At 38.3% G+C, this 16181-nt stretch overlaps 1 protein-coding gene and 5 pseudogenes across 1 annotated transcript; 3 read left to right on the forward strand and 3 right to left on the reverse strand.

Annotated features, from left to right (window-relative positions):
- Positions 1-664: 664 nt before the first annotated feature.
- On the reverse strand, positions 665-2880 carry LOC104774215 (N6-adenosine-methyltransferase non-catalytic subunit MTB pseudogene; annotated as a pseudogene).
- Positions 2881-4465: 1585 nt separating this feature from the next.
- LOC104774086 (uncharacterized) lies at positions 4466-5467 on the forward strand (annotated as a pseudogene).
- A 162-nt stretch (positions 5468-5629) lies between these two features.
- On the forward strand, positions 5630-6735 carry LOC147929772 (uncharacterized; annotated as a pseudogene).
- A 1340-nt stretch (positions 6736-8075) lies between these two features.
- Positions 8076-9132, reverse strand: LOC109128471 (putative defensin-like protein 142). The gene is made up of 2 exons (XM_019234848.2): positions 9004-9132; positions 8076-8511 (listed from the first exon to the last, which is right to left on the reverse strand). The coding sequence occupies exons 1-2, from the start codon at positions 9062-9064 to the stop codon at positions 8324-8326; spliced, it is 249 nt and encodes an 82-aa protein (XP_019090393.2). The 5' UTR covers positions 9065-9132; the 3' UTR covers positions 8076-8323.
- A 973-nt stretch (positions 9133-10105) lies between these two features.
- LOC104773951 (N6-adenosine-methyltransferase non-catalytic subunit MTB pseudogene) lies at positions 10106-11144 on the reverse strand (annotated as a pseudogene).
- On the forward strand, positions 11143-15560 carry LOC147929773 (uncharacterized; annotated as a pseudogene).
- The last annotated feature ends 621 nt before the right edge of the window (positions 15561-16181 follow it).

Genomic DNA, 16181 nt, shown 5'->3' on the forward strand with positions numbered 1-16181 from the left:
TTTTGGCAAAAAAAACTGTGGAATTATGTTTTTGGCAAAAACAGATACAAAATCACGTTTTTTGCCGAAAATGTTAAATTATGTTTTTGGCGGGAAAATTGGGAAATTATTTTTTGATGGAAAAACATGGAGTCATGTTTTTATCGGGAAAATTATGGAATTACGATTTGGCAGTAAAAATAAATGCATGCGTTTTTTAGGGAAAATACATAATCATCTTTTGACAAACATAAATGGAAATGTTTTGACGAGAAAATTACAAAATTACAATTTTGGCCAGAAAATACGAACCCGTAATTTTGAGGGAAAAAACTATCTGATGGTTTTAATAGTTAAACCATGTTTTGTGGCAAAGCAGTTTTATCTTGAACTCTTTCTTCGGTACTCGACTCTTGATGTCTCTTTCTTTGGGGAGCTGATGATTCATCATCTTTAGTGCAAGTTAGGTCTCTAAAAACACATTGAATCCTTGTATTTGAGTGTGACAAAATTATCGTTTTGCGGCCCATGATTCGGTCTTGGTCAGCCTCCCATCATTTCTTGTAGCCTTTCTTCTTAGTGGATCTCACTATCTCTATGGTTTTAGTACTATATGTTCAGTATCACTATTTCCTCTACCTATTACTCAAGATGAAAAATGATATCTGCACTAGTAGATCTAGTGCTAAGCAAAGTGTAGTACAAAAAATATATCGGAAGAGAATGTGTAAAGAATAGTCACCTCAATCTTGAGATTGATAATGTCTTCAAATGTCCAATACTCCATACTATCAGAAACACCAGGAGCTCTATGGACATATTGCTCCCACGGTGGGTCAACAAGAATAACATCAAACTTTGTTCCAAATAACTCGGGAGATAACTCAACTTCATGCAAGTCGCCTTTAAAATACATTGGTGCAGAAGCTGAGTTAGATACAATCTCATCCTTCTTCTGTATGAGCTGTCTCAGCTTGGGGTAGTCTTCCACATTGGTAAGCTCCAGCTCTCGGATGAAATTCTGGGGACGCATTCCAGTATCCACAAAATTCTGGGAATAGTCATTTTGCTCTCCCCTAGAAGGAGCTTTACCAGGAGGTCCACCACATCGAGGAGGAACCCAACCCCCTGAATTTTTATGAGATGGCATTCCACGTCCCATTTGTCCAGAAACATTAAATTCAGGCCCAGAGAAGTTAGGTGGCCCTCCTCTGTCAGAACCTGGTAGATTAAAGAACATATTCGGGTTTGGTGGAGTGCCAATTGAAGGAAATCTTGGGCCTGATGGTCCAGGAGGAAGAGGCGAGAGAACAGGAGGAACAGGTAACATACTACCATCAACTCCTCGGGCCCCAGGCCAGACAAAAGTCGGGGCAAATGAAGGCATGAAGACAGGGGTAACAAGACCGCCTGGAATTGGCGAGATACCAGGAGTAAGAGAATGAATAGGGCTGGGTGGTGGCATTTGCAAGATTCGCAAATGGTGACGCCATGATAGGCATTGTAATGGCACCTTGTTGGTTCTCTCTGCCACCAGCAGGTCTTCCTTTCCCACCCCTTGAGGGTCTGTTCCCTCTCATGCCTTGTGGAGCCTGCGGACCTCTATTAGGGGTTTGCATAGAATGAGTTCGACCAGGGGTTGCACCTCTCTGGTTTCTTGCTTTAGCCCCTGAGTAATCAGAACTGGCTTCACCAGCTTCATCTCTCGAATCCTCCCCATAAGTTCCAAACCCAAAAGTCTCACTTCTCTGTCTACTACCTTCCTGGTTGTAAACCCACTCTTCATCATTATTCGTAGGCCTTTTAGGAGGCTGCTGACCCGATTCAGTCGTACGAGCAAAGTTGGGACCTGATTCTCTTCTGACATAATCAAGTGGCTTTGTTTGTATCTCAATTACATCATAATTCTCATTTGAAACGCCACCACTTGACAAAGCTTTAACTGCTTCACCCCTGTTTCCATCTTTCCTGCCACCCAAACGACCATGAGACCTCTCGCCTTCACTCCTTTCACGTCCTTGCCTTGGGAACTCCCGTTCCCTGCCACGATCATAAAGTAAGTCCCCATCTTTCTGATCTTTATCACTAATACTAGAATGTCTTCTCTTCCAAGTATCCTTTGAGCCTTCTTGATCCCTATCCCTATCAGACCAGCCATCATCCCTACCTCTGGATCTCTCATCTTTCCGACCATATTTCTCTTTTTCGTAGTCTGCATCCGAATGTTCAGATTCTTGATGACGCTTCCCACTTCTGTCTGGTGTCTTAGACCTGTTAGATCGACCCACTTCTCTCACTGTCTCAGAACCATCCTTACCACTCGTTTTCTTGAGAGGACTACCCCTATCATCATCTTTCACACCTCGACTCTTACTCTTATCCTCTCTACTACTAGCCTTCAAACTCCTATCAGACTTCGAATGACTCCTACCCTCACCATGTTCATTACTAACAAAACCTTTCTCTCCACCACTACTATCATGTCTAGAATCAGAAAGCTTACTACTTTTATAATCACCATCATTAACAGGAACAGCAGCTTCATCCCATCTCTTCCTCTTACTCGTATCAGAAGAAGACCCATGAGTTCGTTCTCTCCCATCTCTCTCTCTCTTATCAGAACCCTTGGAATCACGATCTTGATGCTCTGCATCAACCAGAGACTTGTTATCTTCTTTGCTTTTACTCCCACCGATTCGAGAACTCTCAAAGTACGATGCTTTAAGACTCATCCTTCTCTTCTCACTTCTCTCCCCACCTTCTTGCTCTCCATCTTGATACCAAGTGCTCAGCTTCTCCAACGAACTCTCTTCTTGTTTCTTCTTCATTTGATTTTAGTCTGTGTTGCGAAAAAACTGTGCTACAAAACCCTAAACCAATGAAATTAGGGTTTCAACAACACCCACGATTAATTCCACATTCGATGCAACGGTTCGGTCTCCATAAACTGAGTATCCTTGCTTAAAACATCACCTACAGAGTTCAGATTTTTCGAATCTAAATCGTTTCCAGGTTCCTGATAAAATTTTTGACTTCAGATATGGAATTAAGCGAAGAAGATCGGAGTATGATGTGTCGGGAAGAAGAGTGAGTTTGAGGGAGAAAAGAGAAAAGAACACTGCAAAGTGCGAGGAACACGATTGACATACACAAAGTCAAATAGATTGGGCCAAGCCCATTTACATTGTCCAATCCACGTAGTGTCTAAACTTGTGTTACAAAAAAAAATGATTATCAATTTGTTAGACGGCTGGATATCTAATTAAAAAAATACACAAAACCATCATAATTAGGGAAAATACGATGAAGGTTGAGTCTAGTAAGAAAAAGTTTTAAAATCAAACTATCAAGACAATTTGTGTGATTGTTGTTAAACGCTTACAACAGTAACTATCCACAAATGCTATGTTATACGCAGTGTTCAAGAAAACGCTAGGCGGTATCTGGGCGGTGACCCAGCACCTAGCGCCTAGAACGCTTAGTCGGGGCGTAGACGGTTTTTAGGCGGTTTAGGCGTTTACAACATAAAACATTATATATATATATAATTATACAAAAATATATGTTATAAAACTAAAATTTTTTATAAATTATAAACAAAAGTAAGAAAATACATTTATTTAAGTTATATTAACAACATATAAATGTTTATAATTACGTATATATAGATATAAAACATAATAATTTAAATATATGTAATTTAAAAATCAAAAATAAATATTAAAATAAAATTTATGTAAGTTATATTAAGCGGTTTAGGCGGTCATCTAGGCGTCTGGTTATACGGCGCAGGAATATACTAAAAGCTAAAGTAAAGTTGCTAAAGTAAGACATCAAACAAATATTTCATCGGTTTCAACATATAAGATGTTTTAAATAAAAGCACGCAGATTAAGAAATAATCATTTTTAAAAGATTCAACCAATTATAAACAAGACTGCATAATAAAAAATATTAAACTAATGTAAAAGTAACATAGAAACTTGAAAACATCAATATTATGAAACAAAAAAACTTCTCAAAAACATCCTATATTATAAAACATATACAGATTTGAAGTGGTGACCATAAAGCTACATATGGTTTCATATACCAACTAAACTAAAGATACTATTTGGTTATATTCACGGAAAAACGATCTGTATCCCCTCCATAAACTTTCATATAGCACCACATCCACCCAATTTTTAAACGTCGATCTCTGTCCCCCCAATTTGTAAGTTTCAGTCCAGTATCCCCCCAAATTTAAAGTTCGAAACTTCTGTCCACACATTATGCTAAAATCGTGGTTTATCATTGGTTTACTGTTCCAGGAAATACATTAACCGCATGCCAACAAAATTAAACCGGATTAACCCAGAAATTAACCCAAATCGACCCGATTCAACCCGTTAAACAATACCCATTTATCCTAAAATCCCCAAAACATAAAAATCCCCAAATCCCCAAACCGAAGAACCCTAGAAAGGAAAAAATCTCAATTTCCATGGATTCGAATGAGCTGGAGACGAATGTGACAGTCGTTCATGACGAGGCTACTGGGTCTGTTCCGTCAGAGGAAGGAGCAGAAGGTCCGATCCAAGACGATGAACCCGACAATGAAGATCCAAGAGAGCGAGACACGTTTGACATCGAGAAAGCCGTAGTGGAGTTTATAGACGAACCATCGATCGTTCATGATGAGTATCCGGACAGTTCAAGTGATGAAGATGATGAAGCTCGTCGAGTGAGAAAGCGGAACAACATCAGAAAAGTCGATGGGACTTTGTACTATCACCAAATATTCTTCAACGCCATTACATTTAAGGAAGCTGTACTCGGCCATGCTCTGAAGACTGGATGCAACATCGCACAATACATGTATGATAAAACCAAGATTGGATTTAGATGTGCTGGAGATGGATGTATTTGGCGCATATATTGTGCAATCACTAAGAAATGTAGGAGGTGGAGGGTGAATAAGTACATTGATAAGCATACATGTAATCCAAATGGAGATTGTGAGATGTTGAAGGTTCTTGTTATCTCTAGGTTGTTTCTAGATCAAATTAGAGAAGAACCTGAGTATTTCATGCAAATATAGATAGAACAAACCATTAAAGCGAAATGGAAGATCACTGTATCCAGGCCTCAATGTCAAGCTGCAAGGAATAAAGCTTTGAGATGGATTGAGAAAGAGTATGATGAGCAGTTTGCAATGCTCCAAGATTACGCGTCTGAGATACGAGAATCAAACCAAGATTCAACTGTTGAAGTTGACACTGTGACTAACGATGCAGGAGAAGAGGTATTCAACAGTTTCTATGTCTGCTTTGATGTGCTCAAGAGAACATGTAAAGATTCTTGTAGGCCACTAATAGGTTTAGATGGAACCTTTATAAAAGGTAAAGTTAAAGGTCAGTTGTTGGTTGCTTTAGGTAGAGATTCAGATAATGCTATCTACCCAATAACATGGGGGTGTGTACAAGTAGAAAACATAGTAAATTGATTGTGGTTTGTGAGGAAGATTAAGGCTGATTTGGGACTAATGGATGGTGATGGTTATATCATAGTCTCTGATCGCCAAAAGGTAATAAACATTCTGATTTTGGGTTCATTGGTAATGTGCTGTATTTATTCAGTTATTAACCTCTTGCTTTTTTTTCAGGGACTTATCCGAGCTGTTGAGTTAGAGCTACCAAAAGTTGAGCATAGAATGTGTGTCCGACACATTTATGGCAACTTGAAGAGAAACCATGGGAAAGATAAAAGATGAAGAAGTATGTCTGGGATATTGCATGGAGCTACAATGAGAAGGATTTTGAATCAAACATGATCAAGCTTAAAAACTACAGTGAGATTGTCTGGCGTGATGTTGTAAAGTCGAAACCAAGAAATTGGTGCAGGGCGTTCTACAAGCAAGGAAACTTCTGTGAAGATGTTGAGAATAACTCAGTCGAGTCATTCAACAACTCCATTTTGAAAGCCAGGAACAAAGCATTTGTGCCAATGCTTGAGACCATAAGGAGACTTGCGATGGTCAGGATTGCCAGGAGATCTGCCGAGTCTCATGATCACAATGGGAGATGCACGCCATATGTGTCTAAGTTCCTTGCCAAAGAATTTGAAAAAGCTTCCGAATGTCAGATAAGAAGGAGCACAAACGACAGTTACGAAGCTACACTTAGTGGAATTTCTCATCGGGTAAGCTTGACTGAGAGGACTTGCACTTGTCAAAAATGGAAAATCTGTGGCATTCCTTGTGAGCATGCTTATGGAGTCATTATTGATAGGAAGTTTGAGGTTGAAGACTATGTGTGTTTCTGGTTTCGGACACCTATGTGGAGGAGGAACTACACAGAAGGCCTTGTTCCACAAAGAGGACCTGCTTATTGGCCATCTACCAACCTCCCTATTGTGCATAGACCACCATCACCCCCGCAGCCTGGGAGGAAGAAAGGAAAGGAGAGTAAGAAGGACAAAAAGAGGAAAAAAAAGGACCAAATGAGTCTCCTTCGAAAAAAGCACCTTAAAAGTTGAAAAGGATAATGCATTGTGGTATGTGTGGTGAAGCTGGTCACAATTCTAGGTTTCACTCGAAGAAGAAGTATTCTAAACAGGTTAGTGAGTGAAGTTTTCAATCTACCTTGTGTTAAATAGTATGTGAAACTGACCTTTATTTTGCTTCATCTTGTGTCTTAGACATTTGAACTTGCTCAAGGCACTCAAGGCACTCAAGTGGAACCGTCTCAAGGAGTTGTGATGTCTCAAGGATGATCTAGCAAGGATGAAGGATTAGGAAGTGTTAGATGGTCGGGTTTTTGTTTTCCAATCTGATTAGGATAATTAATGTAATGGTCTCTGTTTTAGGATGTTTAACTCAGCTTATGTATTGGTTTTGAACCATGGATGCATTTTTAGGATGTTTAATTCGGCTTATGTATTGGTTTTGAACCATTTGTGCCAATGTCTCTGTTTTTTGTTATTTTGGTATCTCCTTTCTCATTAGACAACAAAGAAGACACAACAAGAAGAACATAACACTAACAACAACAACACAATACATAACAAATCCAACAACTAAAAGCCCATACATAACTAAACCAACAACTACAAGCCAATCAAACTATCAATTTGCTCAAACCAATCATGTTCATACAACCTACAATTACAACAATCATTATTTTCTTCAGACTTGATTTGGTTTCCAACAGTTCTTCTTCTACCCTCTCAAAAATCTCTTTCTCTAGCTTCATTTGCATCTTCTAAAAAACAATCTTTTGGTGATCCATAGTCTCTGTTGTAATCTGGGACACTGTTTGTTCAAGTACAGCCGTTCTGACAGCCAATCTCTCAATCTCATCCAACAATGCTTCGTCAACCCACTTGAAATTGTGGTTATCATCAATGAGCTACAAAGCACATAGAATTAGAGTGAAATTTGTCCAAAACAATCCAAAAATCAAACACATTACCTTATGTGATGCAGCATAACCACACCGATAGTAACAGCGGTATGGATTGGCAGCGAATTTTGAAATCAAAGCCACGATACTAGCTCCACACCAACACGTCTTCGGTACACCCACAACTCTTCTTCTCTGTTGGACATTGGATGTTGCACTCGTAGCTCCAGTTGAATTGCTCATATCCAAGCTCAGCTGTTGAAACTAGAAATCTAAAATATCGATGAAGAGAGCAAAATTAAAACTAGGGTTCTAAATTTTTTAATTTAGGGATTCTTCACACTGGGTATATATTTCGGGTTGTGATATCGGGTCTCAATTCGGTTTACTGTATTCGGTTTTTGGTTTCACATTGGTTTTGTTTCATAAACCGCGTAAACCAATAATAAACCACAATTTTAGCATAATGTGTGGGTAGAAGTTTCGAACTTTAAATTTGGGGAGATACTGGACTGAAACTTACAAATTGGGGGAACAGAGATTGACGTTTAAAAACTGGGTGGATGTGGTGCTATATGAAAGTTTCTGGGGGGACACAGATCGTTTTTCCTATATTCACTAGGTAAGTTTAGAAAAGGTGTATGGGAAGGGTGCCCTATCCCTTTCTCAGCCCCTGATCAGAACAAGAAGATCCAACAAATATTTTATTACTTTATTTTAATAATTAGTAATATAAGTTTTATTATGGATAAACAAAATTAAGGAATTTCGCTGGCGACGCCACACAGATCCGTCCCAAAAATTTAGTAGGCTGCAAACTAAAAATAAAAAGGCTGCTTTTTTATATTTTGAAGGTTTGAACTCAAAAAATTTCTAAAAACTTTGCCTCAATTTAACAAAGAAGGCCAAATTTTGAATATAAAAGTAAGGACCACTTGCTGTTGGTTCACCAGATTGTCCTACGGGCCGGCTCTGGTGCCACATAGTTGACAGAGGCACTGGGTAGCATTTGTTGGTAGCCAGCACCGACCAACAATTGTTTTTGGCCATTTTTTCTTACACAAACGATCACAATCTTCTTTAACACATTTTCCAGGTTTTTTAGGTAAAAACCTATTACATGTAGTTAGCTTTTCTTGTACAATTCCTGTTATTTTCATATATGAAACATTACAAAATCATAAGTTTTCGTGAAAAAAATGGTAAAAATTAGATTTTTTTCTATTGAGTGTAAGTAAAGGTATTGACATAACAAATACTTTTACAAAAAAAAAAATCAGTGATTGTTCTAGACAAAACCACAAAACATTTTACTAAGAAGAATTATACTAAGGTGATTTTAAAATATTATATAAATTTAATTTTTAACTATAAAATACTAAATTATTGAAAGAAAAAGTGTAATATACTAATATATCAAGTTGTAGTTCCAATTTTTAGGTCTATAACAATTTTTGTTTATAAAAAGAGTTACACCCAAAATTATGGAATTCAAAGGTGAACAAATAGTTATGCTACAAAATATATATACCATAGTTGAATCGATATCTTGAAGAAATAATATGGTTTTCAAAATTATAACTTTTAAAACGGCTATATGTAATAATCTGTTAAAATGTTTCCAAACAAAAATACATACCTATCACAAGAACAGTGAAGATAAATAGAACTGTAAAAGTAAGTAAAAATAATTTCTTCATCTTAAATGATAAAAACAAATTGATTGTGTTTAGAAAGTAAATTAATAAACAGAAAGAAAAAAGTTTACATAAATATAAGAATTGCATGTATCCCATATTCTATTTTAAGCTATATATATACCTTCCTAAATTCAGATTTAGAAGGATGTGGTGTTAATTATTTTCGGAGTTTTTGCTAATCTGATATTTTATACAGTTAAGCCTTAAGACTCGTTCAGCTTCTATGTAGAGAGTCAGCTAGCTTTCTCACTTCTTCTTCTACCACTCCTCAGTAAGACAGTATCCACAATCATAAAATAATTTGTTTTACTTACTAAAAATAAATAAATAATTAATTATTATTATATATTACTACAAATAACATAAATGAGTTGTGATATCACATTTTTGGCGGAAAAGTAATAACATAAAGGAGTTGTGAAATCACGTTTTTGGCGGAAAATGGTTGTGTTTTTGGCAACAAAAACTGTGGAATTATGTTTTTGGCAAAAACAGATACAAAGTCACGTTTTTTGCCGAAAATATTAAATTATGTTTTTGGCGGGAAAATTGGGAAATTATTTTTTGATGGAAAAACATAGAGTCATGTTTTTATCGGGAAAATTATGGAATTACGATTTGGCAGGAAAAATAAAGACATGTGTTTTTTAGGGAAAATACATAATCATCTTTTGACAAACATAAATGGAATCATGTTTTGACGAGAGAATTACAAAATTACAATTTTGGCCAGAAAATACGAACCCGTAATTTTGAGGGAAAAAACTATCTGATGGTTTTAATAGTTAAACCATGTTTTGTGGCAAAGCAGTTTTATCTTGAACTCTTTCTTCGGTACTCGACTCTTGATGCCTCTTTCTTTGGGGAGCTGATGATTCATCATCTTTACTGCAAGTTAGGTCTCTAAAAACACATTGAATCCTTGTATTTGAGTGTGACAAAATTATCGTTTTGCGGCCCATGATTCGGTCTTGGTCAGCCTCCCATCATTTCTTGTAGCCTTTCTTCTTAGTGGATCTCACTATCTCTATGGTTTTAGTACTATATGTTCAGTATCACTATTTCCTCTACCTATTACTCAAGATGAAAAATGATATCTGCACTAGTAGATCTAGTGCTAAGCAAAGTGTAGTACAAAAAATATATCCGAAGAGAATGTGTAAAGACTAGTCACCTTAATCTTGAGATTGATAATGTCTTCAAATGTCCAATACTCCATACTATCAAAAACACCAGGAGCTCTATGGACATATTGCTCCCACGGTGGGTCAACAAGAATAACATCAAACTTTGTTCCAAATAACTCGGGAGATAACTCAACTTCATGCAAGTCGCCTTTAAAATACATTGGTGCAGAAGCTGAGTTAGATACAATCTCATCCTTCTTCTGTATGAGCTGTCTCAGCTTGGGGTAGTCTTCCACATTGGTAAGCTCCAGCTCTCGGATGAAATTCTGGGGACGCATTCCAGTATCCACAAAGTTCTGGGAATAGTCATTTTGCTCTCCCCTAGAAGGAGCTTTACCAGGAGGTCCACCACCTCGAGGAGGAACCCAACCCCCTGAATTTTTATCAGATGGCATTCCACGTCCCATTTTTCCAGAAACATTAAATGCAGGCCCAGAGAAGTTAGGTGGCCCTCCTCTATCAGAACCTGGTGGATTAAAGAACATATTCGGGTTTGGTGGAGTGCCAATTGAAGGAAATCTTGGGCCTGATGGTCCAGGAGGAAGAGGCGAGAGAACAGGAGGAACAGGTAACATACTGCCATCAACTCCTCGGGCCCTAGGCCAGACAAGAGTCGGGGCAAATGAAGGCATGAAGACAGGGGTAACAGGACCGCCTGGAATTGGCGAGATACCACGAGTAAGAGAATGAATAGGGCTGGGTGGTGGCATCCCAAGATTCGCAAATGGTGACGCCATGATAGGCATTGTAATGGCACCTTGTTGGTTCTCTCTACCACCAGCAGGTCTTCCTTTCCCACCTCTTGAGGGTCTGTTCCCTCTCATGCCTTGTGGAGCCCGCGGACCTCTATTAGGGGTTTGCATAAAATGAGTTCGACCAGGTGATGTGATCATGGATGGGGCTAAGGATGATGAGCTTGTAGCTGAGCTTGAAGCTGAGGAACATGTAGCTGAGCTTGAACCTCAGGAGCTTGTAGCTGAGGAACCATTGCTTGTACCTGAAGGACCAATGACTAGAGAAAAAACTAAGAAGCTAAAGGATGCACTAAATGGGCTTATTCAAGAGCTTATTGTCAAAGAGAGCATTGAAAAATCTATTGGGGATGTTACGTATCAAGTCAAGCCCACTTTGAACCTAATTCAAGTCCAAGAAAGCCCAAAATAATCACTTTATTTTGTGGTCAAAGAAGAGTGACGAAAATTGAGATACATGCACCTAGAGTCACTTTGGAGGAAGGAATACATGCATAAGAATTGGGTCTTCATTCAACCATCTATCTTAATTGTTTTTTTTTAGTTTTAAGACTAGTTAATACTTGGCCTTGTTACCAAGTTTTCTTATCCTATATAAACTCATGTAAGATCATTGAAATAATCATCCAACTTTTTATCAAAACCTTTTCTTTTTGAGAGTGATTCTCTTCTGTTCTTTGTGAACAAAACCGATTGCTTGGTGTGATTCCAACAATCAAAACCGACTACTTGGTGTGATTCCGATGGTCAAAACCCCGATCTCCTTGGTACGAGGCTGAGAGATCCGATCTTTTTTGGTGCGAGGCTGAAAGATCAAACCGGTATATCAAGAGTCTTTCCGCAACTCTTGTGCGACCATTCATTCCACCATCCTTATTCTTGAGGCTTCGTCGTCTTTAGAATCAAGGTGTCTCTATCAACCAACTCGAAGGTGCCGAATCCTTGGGAGGATCATATCAAGTGGTATCAGAGCACACCCTTGAGTTTGGTATTCTATCATTCTATCATCTTCTAACCGTTCATCTTCTTCCTATCATTTTCTATCTTTCAATCTTCTATCTATCATCTTTCTATCTTTCCATTTTCTTTATTTTCATCTTCTCATCCTTTCATCTTCTTTTTCTATTTATTTTATTTAAAAAAAAAAAGCAAAAGAAAAAAAAGGAAAAAAAAGGAAAAAAAAAGAGAGAAAAAAGATTCTTTTCTATTCAAAAAAAAAAGTTTCGTTCTATTTCAAAAAAAAAAAAAATCTACTTCTATCAATCGGTTCTATTTTATCTTTTGGTATCTCGCTGAGTTGGATTCTGTTTCGACTGTTTTGGAAAAACATTGGGTTTGATTGGTTTCTGTTCTATTAGAACCTTTGAGAGTCACTAGAACACACTTTGAGAGTTGAGAGTAAACACTTGTGAGTGAAACACTTGAGACTAAACACTTGTAAGGATTTTGTTTTTGTGAGTTTGTTCATCTTGCAGGTTTCTTCAAATATGGCTGACGGAGAAAATAACAACCATGAAGTAGAACAACCCGGGAGACTTCAAAATATCCAGATGGAAGCATTGTTGGGAGAAATGCGGAGGATGATGAGGGTTGAGATGAATGCAGTCTATGAGAGGTTGGACGAAGTTCAAGCAGAAGCACAACAAAGACAGCAACAAAACTTGCCTAATCAACAGAGGAGAGTAGAGGAGGAGTTAAGAATGCCAAGAGATGTAACAGCTGAAGATTACTACAGTCGTAGTGGAAACTCATCTCAAGGAGGCCGAAGGAGACGTAGACGTGTGCGAGAAGGCAGAGAAAGAAATGATGATAACATTGGAGGGCTGAAGTTTAAAATTCCACCATTTATTGGGAAAAATGATCCAAATGTCTACTTGGAGTGGGAGAAGAAGGTAGAACAAGTTTTCAATTTTCAACACTATTCTTAGATCAATAAGGTGCGAATGGCGGCTGTTGAGTTTAGCGAGTATGCGCTTAGCTGGTGGGATCAGTTGGTGACTTCACGAAGACGTAATGGCGAATATCCGATTGAGACTTGGGCTGAGATGAAGGCTATCATGAGGAGAAGGTTTGTTCCGGGCCATTACCACCGCGATCTGCATCAAAAGCTAAGGAGACTGACTCAGGGAAGTCGAAGTGTGGAGGATTACTATCAAGAGATGGAGATTCTTTTGATAAGAGCTGATGTGGTTGAGGACCGAGAAGCTACTATGGCTAGATTCATGAGTGGGTTGAACCGAGATGTCCAAGATAGGCTTGAGATGGAGCATTATGTGGAGCTTGAAGAGATGTTACATAAAGCAATCTTGGTGGAAAAGCAACTCAAGAGAAGAAGTTCTACGCGGATAACTTATGGTGCTGGTTCATCTAACCCAAAAGCAAGTTACCAGAAGGAAGAAAAGCCAGTTGCTATTCCAAAGGCTGAAGCGAAGCCAATTGTTGCCAATCAAGTTACCAAGGGCAAAGCTGAGGCTACCAGAACCCGAGCTCGTGATGTGATGTGTTATAAGTGTCATGGGAGAGGACACTATGCGCATGAATGTTCCAACAGAAGTACCATGATTCTCTTGGAGAATGGAGAGTTTAAATCAGAAAATGAAGAGGTGGTTTCTGATTCACTAGAAGAACTTGCAGAAATTCCAGCAAAGGGTGAGATATTGGTGGCAAGGAGATCACTTAGTGTTCAAACTGTGATTGTGGAACATGAGCAAAGGGAGAATCTATTTCATACAAGGTGCCATGTCCGAGATAAGGTATGTTGTCTCATAATTGATGGTGGGAGTTGTACTAATGTGGCGAGTGAAACAATGGTCAAGAAGCTTGGGCTAACTACGGAGAAACACCCGAAGCCATATAAGCTGCAATGGCTTAATGATGATGGTGAGATGAAGGTTAGTATCCAAGTAAAGGTTCCTATTGTCATTGGGAAATATGAGGATGAGGTTTTGTGCGATGTTCTACCTATGGAGGCAAGTCATATTCTTTTGGGAAGACAATGACAATCTGACCGGAGAACAAGCCATGATGGTTTCACCAACCGTTATTTTTTTGAGTTCAAAGGCAAGAAGATCATTTTAGTTCTATTGACACCTCATGAAGTTTATCAAGATCAGTTGATTCTCAAGCAGAGGAAAGAAACAAACACCATGAGCGACCCCACAAACACAATTCACCAAAAAAAGAGCGAGAGTTCGAGAAAAACCAAGTCAAAGGCCTGTGAGAGAAAACCTGTGAGGCATTCAAATTTCTTTGTGAGAAAAGGAGTGGTTAAGAGAGCTTTATTTTCGAAACAACCTTTGATTATGTTTGTTTACAAAGAAACTCTCATGAGTTTTTCTGACCTTGCACCGGTGTTACCGAGTGAGATAACCTTTCTTTTGCAGGATTTTGAGGACGTATTCCCGGAGGACAATCCGAAAGGTTTACCACCTATCCGTGGTATTGAACACCAAATAGAATTTGTTCCTGGTGCATCACTTCCAAACCGACCAGCTTATAGGACTAATCCTGTGGAGTCATTGGAGTTGCAAAGACAAGATAATGAGCTCATGGAGAAGGGACATGTTAGACAGAGCATGAGCCCATGTTCAGTCCCATTCCTAATTGTGCCCAAAAAGGATGGAAGTTGGCGCATGTGTGTTGATTGTAGAGCTATCAACAACATCACGGTAAAGTATCGACATCTTATTTCTACTCAGCCTTTGCATGATATTTCTATGGATTTTGTGCTTGGTTTGCCTAGAACTAGAACTGGTAAAGATTCAGTTTTTGTGGTTATTGATCGATTTTCAAAAATGGCGCATTTCATACCTTGTCACAAAACTGATAATGCTTTGCATGTTGCTGAGTTGTTCTTCAAAGAAATTGTTCGTTTGCATGGAGTGCCTAAGTCAATTGTTTCTGATAGGGATACAAAGTTTTTGAGTTACTTCTGGAAAACACTTTGGTCTAAACTAGGGACTAAGTTACTATTCTCCACTACTTGTCATCCACAAAATGATGGTCAAACTGAAGTAGTTAATAGAACTTTGTCTACTCTCTTGCGAGCTTTGATCAAAAAGAACATTAAAACTTGGGAAGAATGTTTACCACATGTTGAGTTTGCATACAATCAATCAGTTCATTCTTCAACTAAGTTTTCTCCATTCCAAATTGTTTATGGCTTTAATCCTTTATCTCCATTGGATCTAACCCCTTTACCTTTGAGTGAAAGAGCTAGCTTGGATGGGAAAAAGAAAGCTGACCTTGTCAAACAAATCCATGAGAAAACTAGAATAAACATTGAGGAGAAGACAAAGCAGTATGCAAAACAAGCAAACAAAGGAAGGCGCATGATGGTTTTCAAACCAGGAGACCAAGTGTGGGTTCACTTGAGAAAAGAACGGTTTCCAGCTGAAAGGAAGTCAAAACTGATGCCTAGAATCGATGGACCCTTTGAGATCACAAGAAAGATTAATGACAATGCTTACCAACTTGATCTTCAAGGTAAGTACAATGTGAGTTCAAGCTTTAATGTTTCCGATTTGGTTCCTTTTGTGGCAGATGATCCAGATTTGAGGTCAAATCCTTTTCAAGAGGAGGGGGATGATGTGATCATGGATGGGGCTAAGGATGATGAGCTTGTAGCTGAGCTTGAAGCTGAGGAACATGTAGCTGAGCTTGAACTTGAGGAGCTTGTAGCTGAGGAACCATTGCTTGTACCTGAAGGATCAATGACTAGAGCAAAAGCTAAGAAGCTAAAGAATGCACTAAATGGGCTTATTCAAGAGCTTATGGTCAAAAAGAGCATTGGAAAATCTATTGGGGATGATACCTATCAAGTCAAGCCCACTTTGAACCTAATTCAAGTCCAAGAAAGCCCAAAATAATCACTTTATTTTGTGGTCAAAGAAGAGTGACGAAAATTGAGATACATGCACCTAGAGTCACTTTGGAGGAAGGAATACATGCACAAGAATTGGGTCTTCATTCAACCATCTATCTTAATTATTTTTTTTTTAGTTTTAAGACTAGTTTATACTTGGCTTTGTTACCAAGTTTTCTTATCCTATATAAACTCATGTAAGATCATTGAAATAATCATCCAACTTTTTATCAAAACCTTTTCTTTTTGAGAGTGATTCTATTCTGTTCTTTGTGAACAAAACCGATTGCTTGGTGTGATTCCAACAATCAAAA

This window comes from Camelina sativa, chromosome 13, assembly GCF_030686135.1.
Source record: "Camelina sativa cultivar CO46 ecotype springtype chromosome 13, ASM3068613v1".
In the NCBI taxonomy this organism is placed as follows: Eukaryota; Viridiplantae; Streptophyta; class Magnoliopsida; order Brassicales; family Brassicaceae; genus Camelina; species Camelina sativa.

Coding starts and splice junctions, on each gene's coding strand:
- LOC109128471 (XM_019234848.2), bottom strand. CDS start 9,064: ATGAAGAAATTATTTTTACTTACTTTTACAGTTCTATTTATCTTCACT. Junction 8,512..9,003: donor CTTCACTGTTCTTGTGATAG/GTATGTATTTTT, acceptor TGAAAATAACAG/GAATTGTACAAGAAAAGCTA.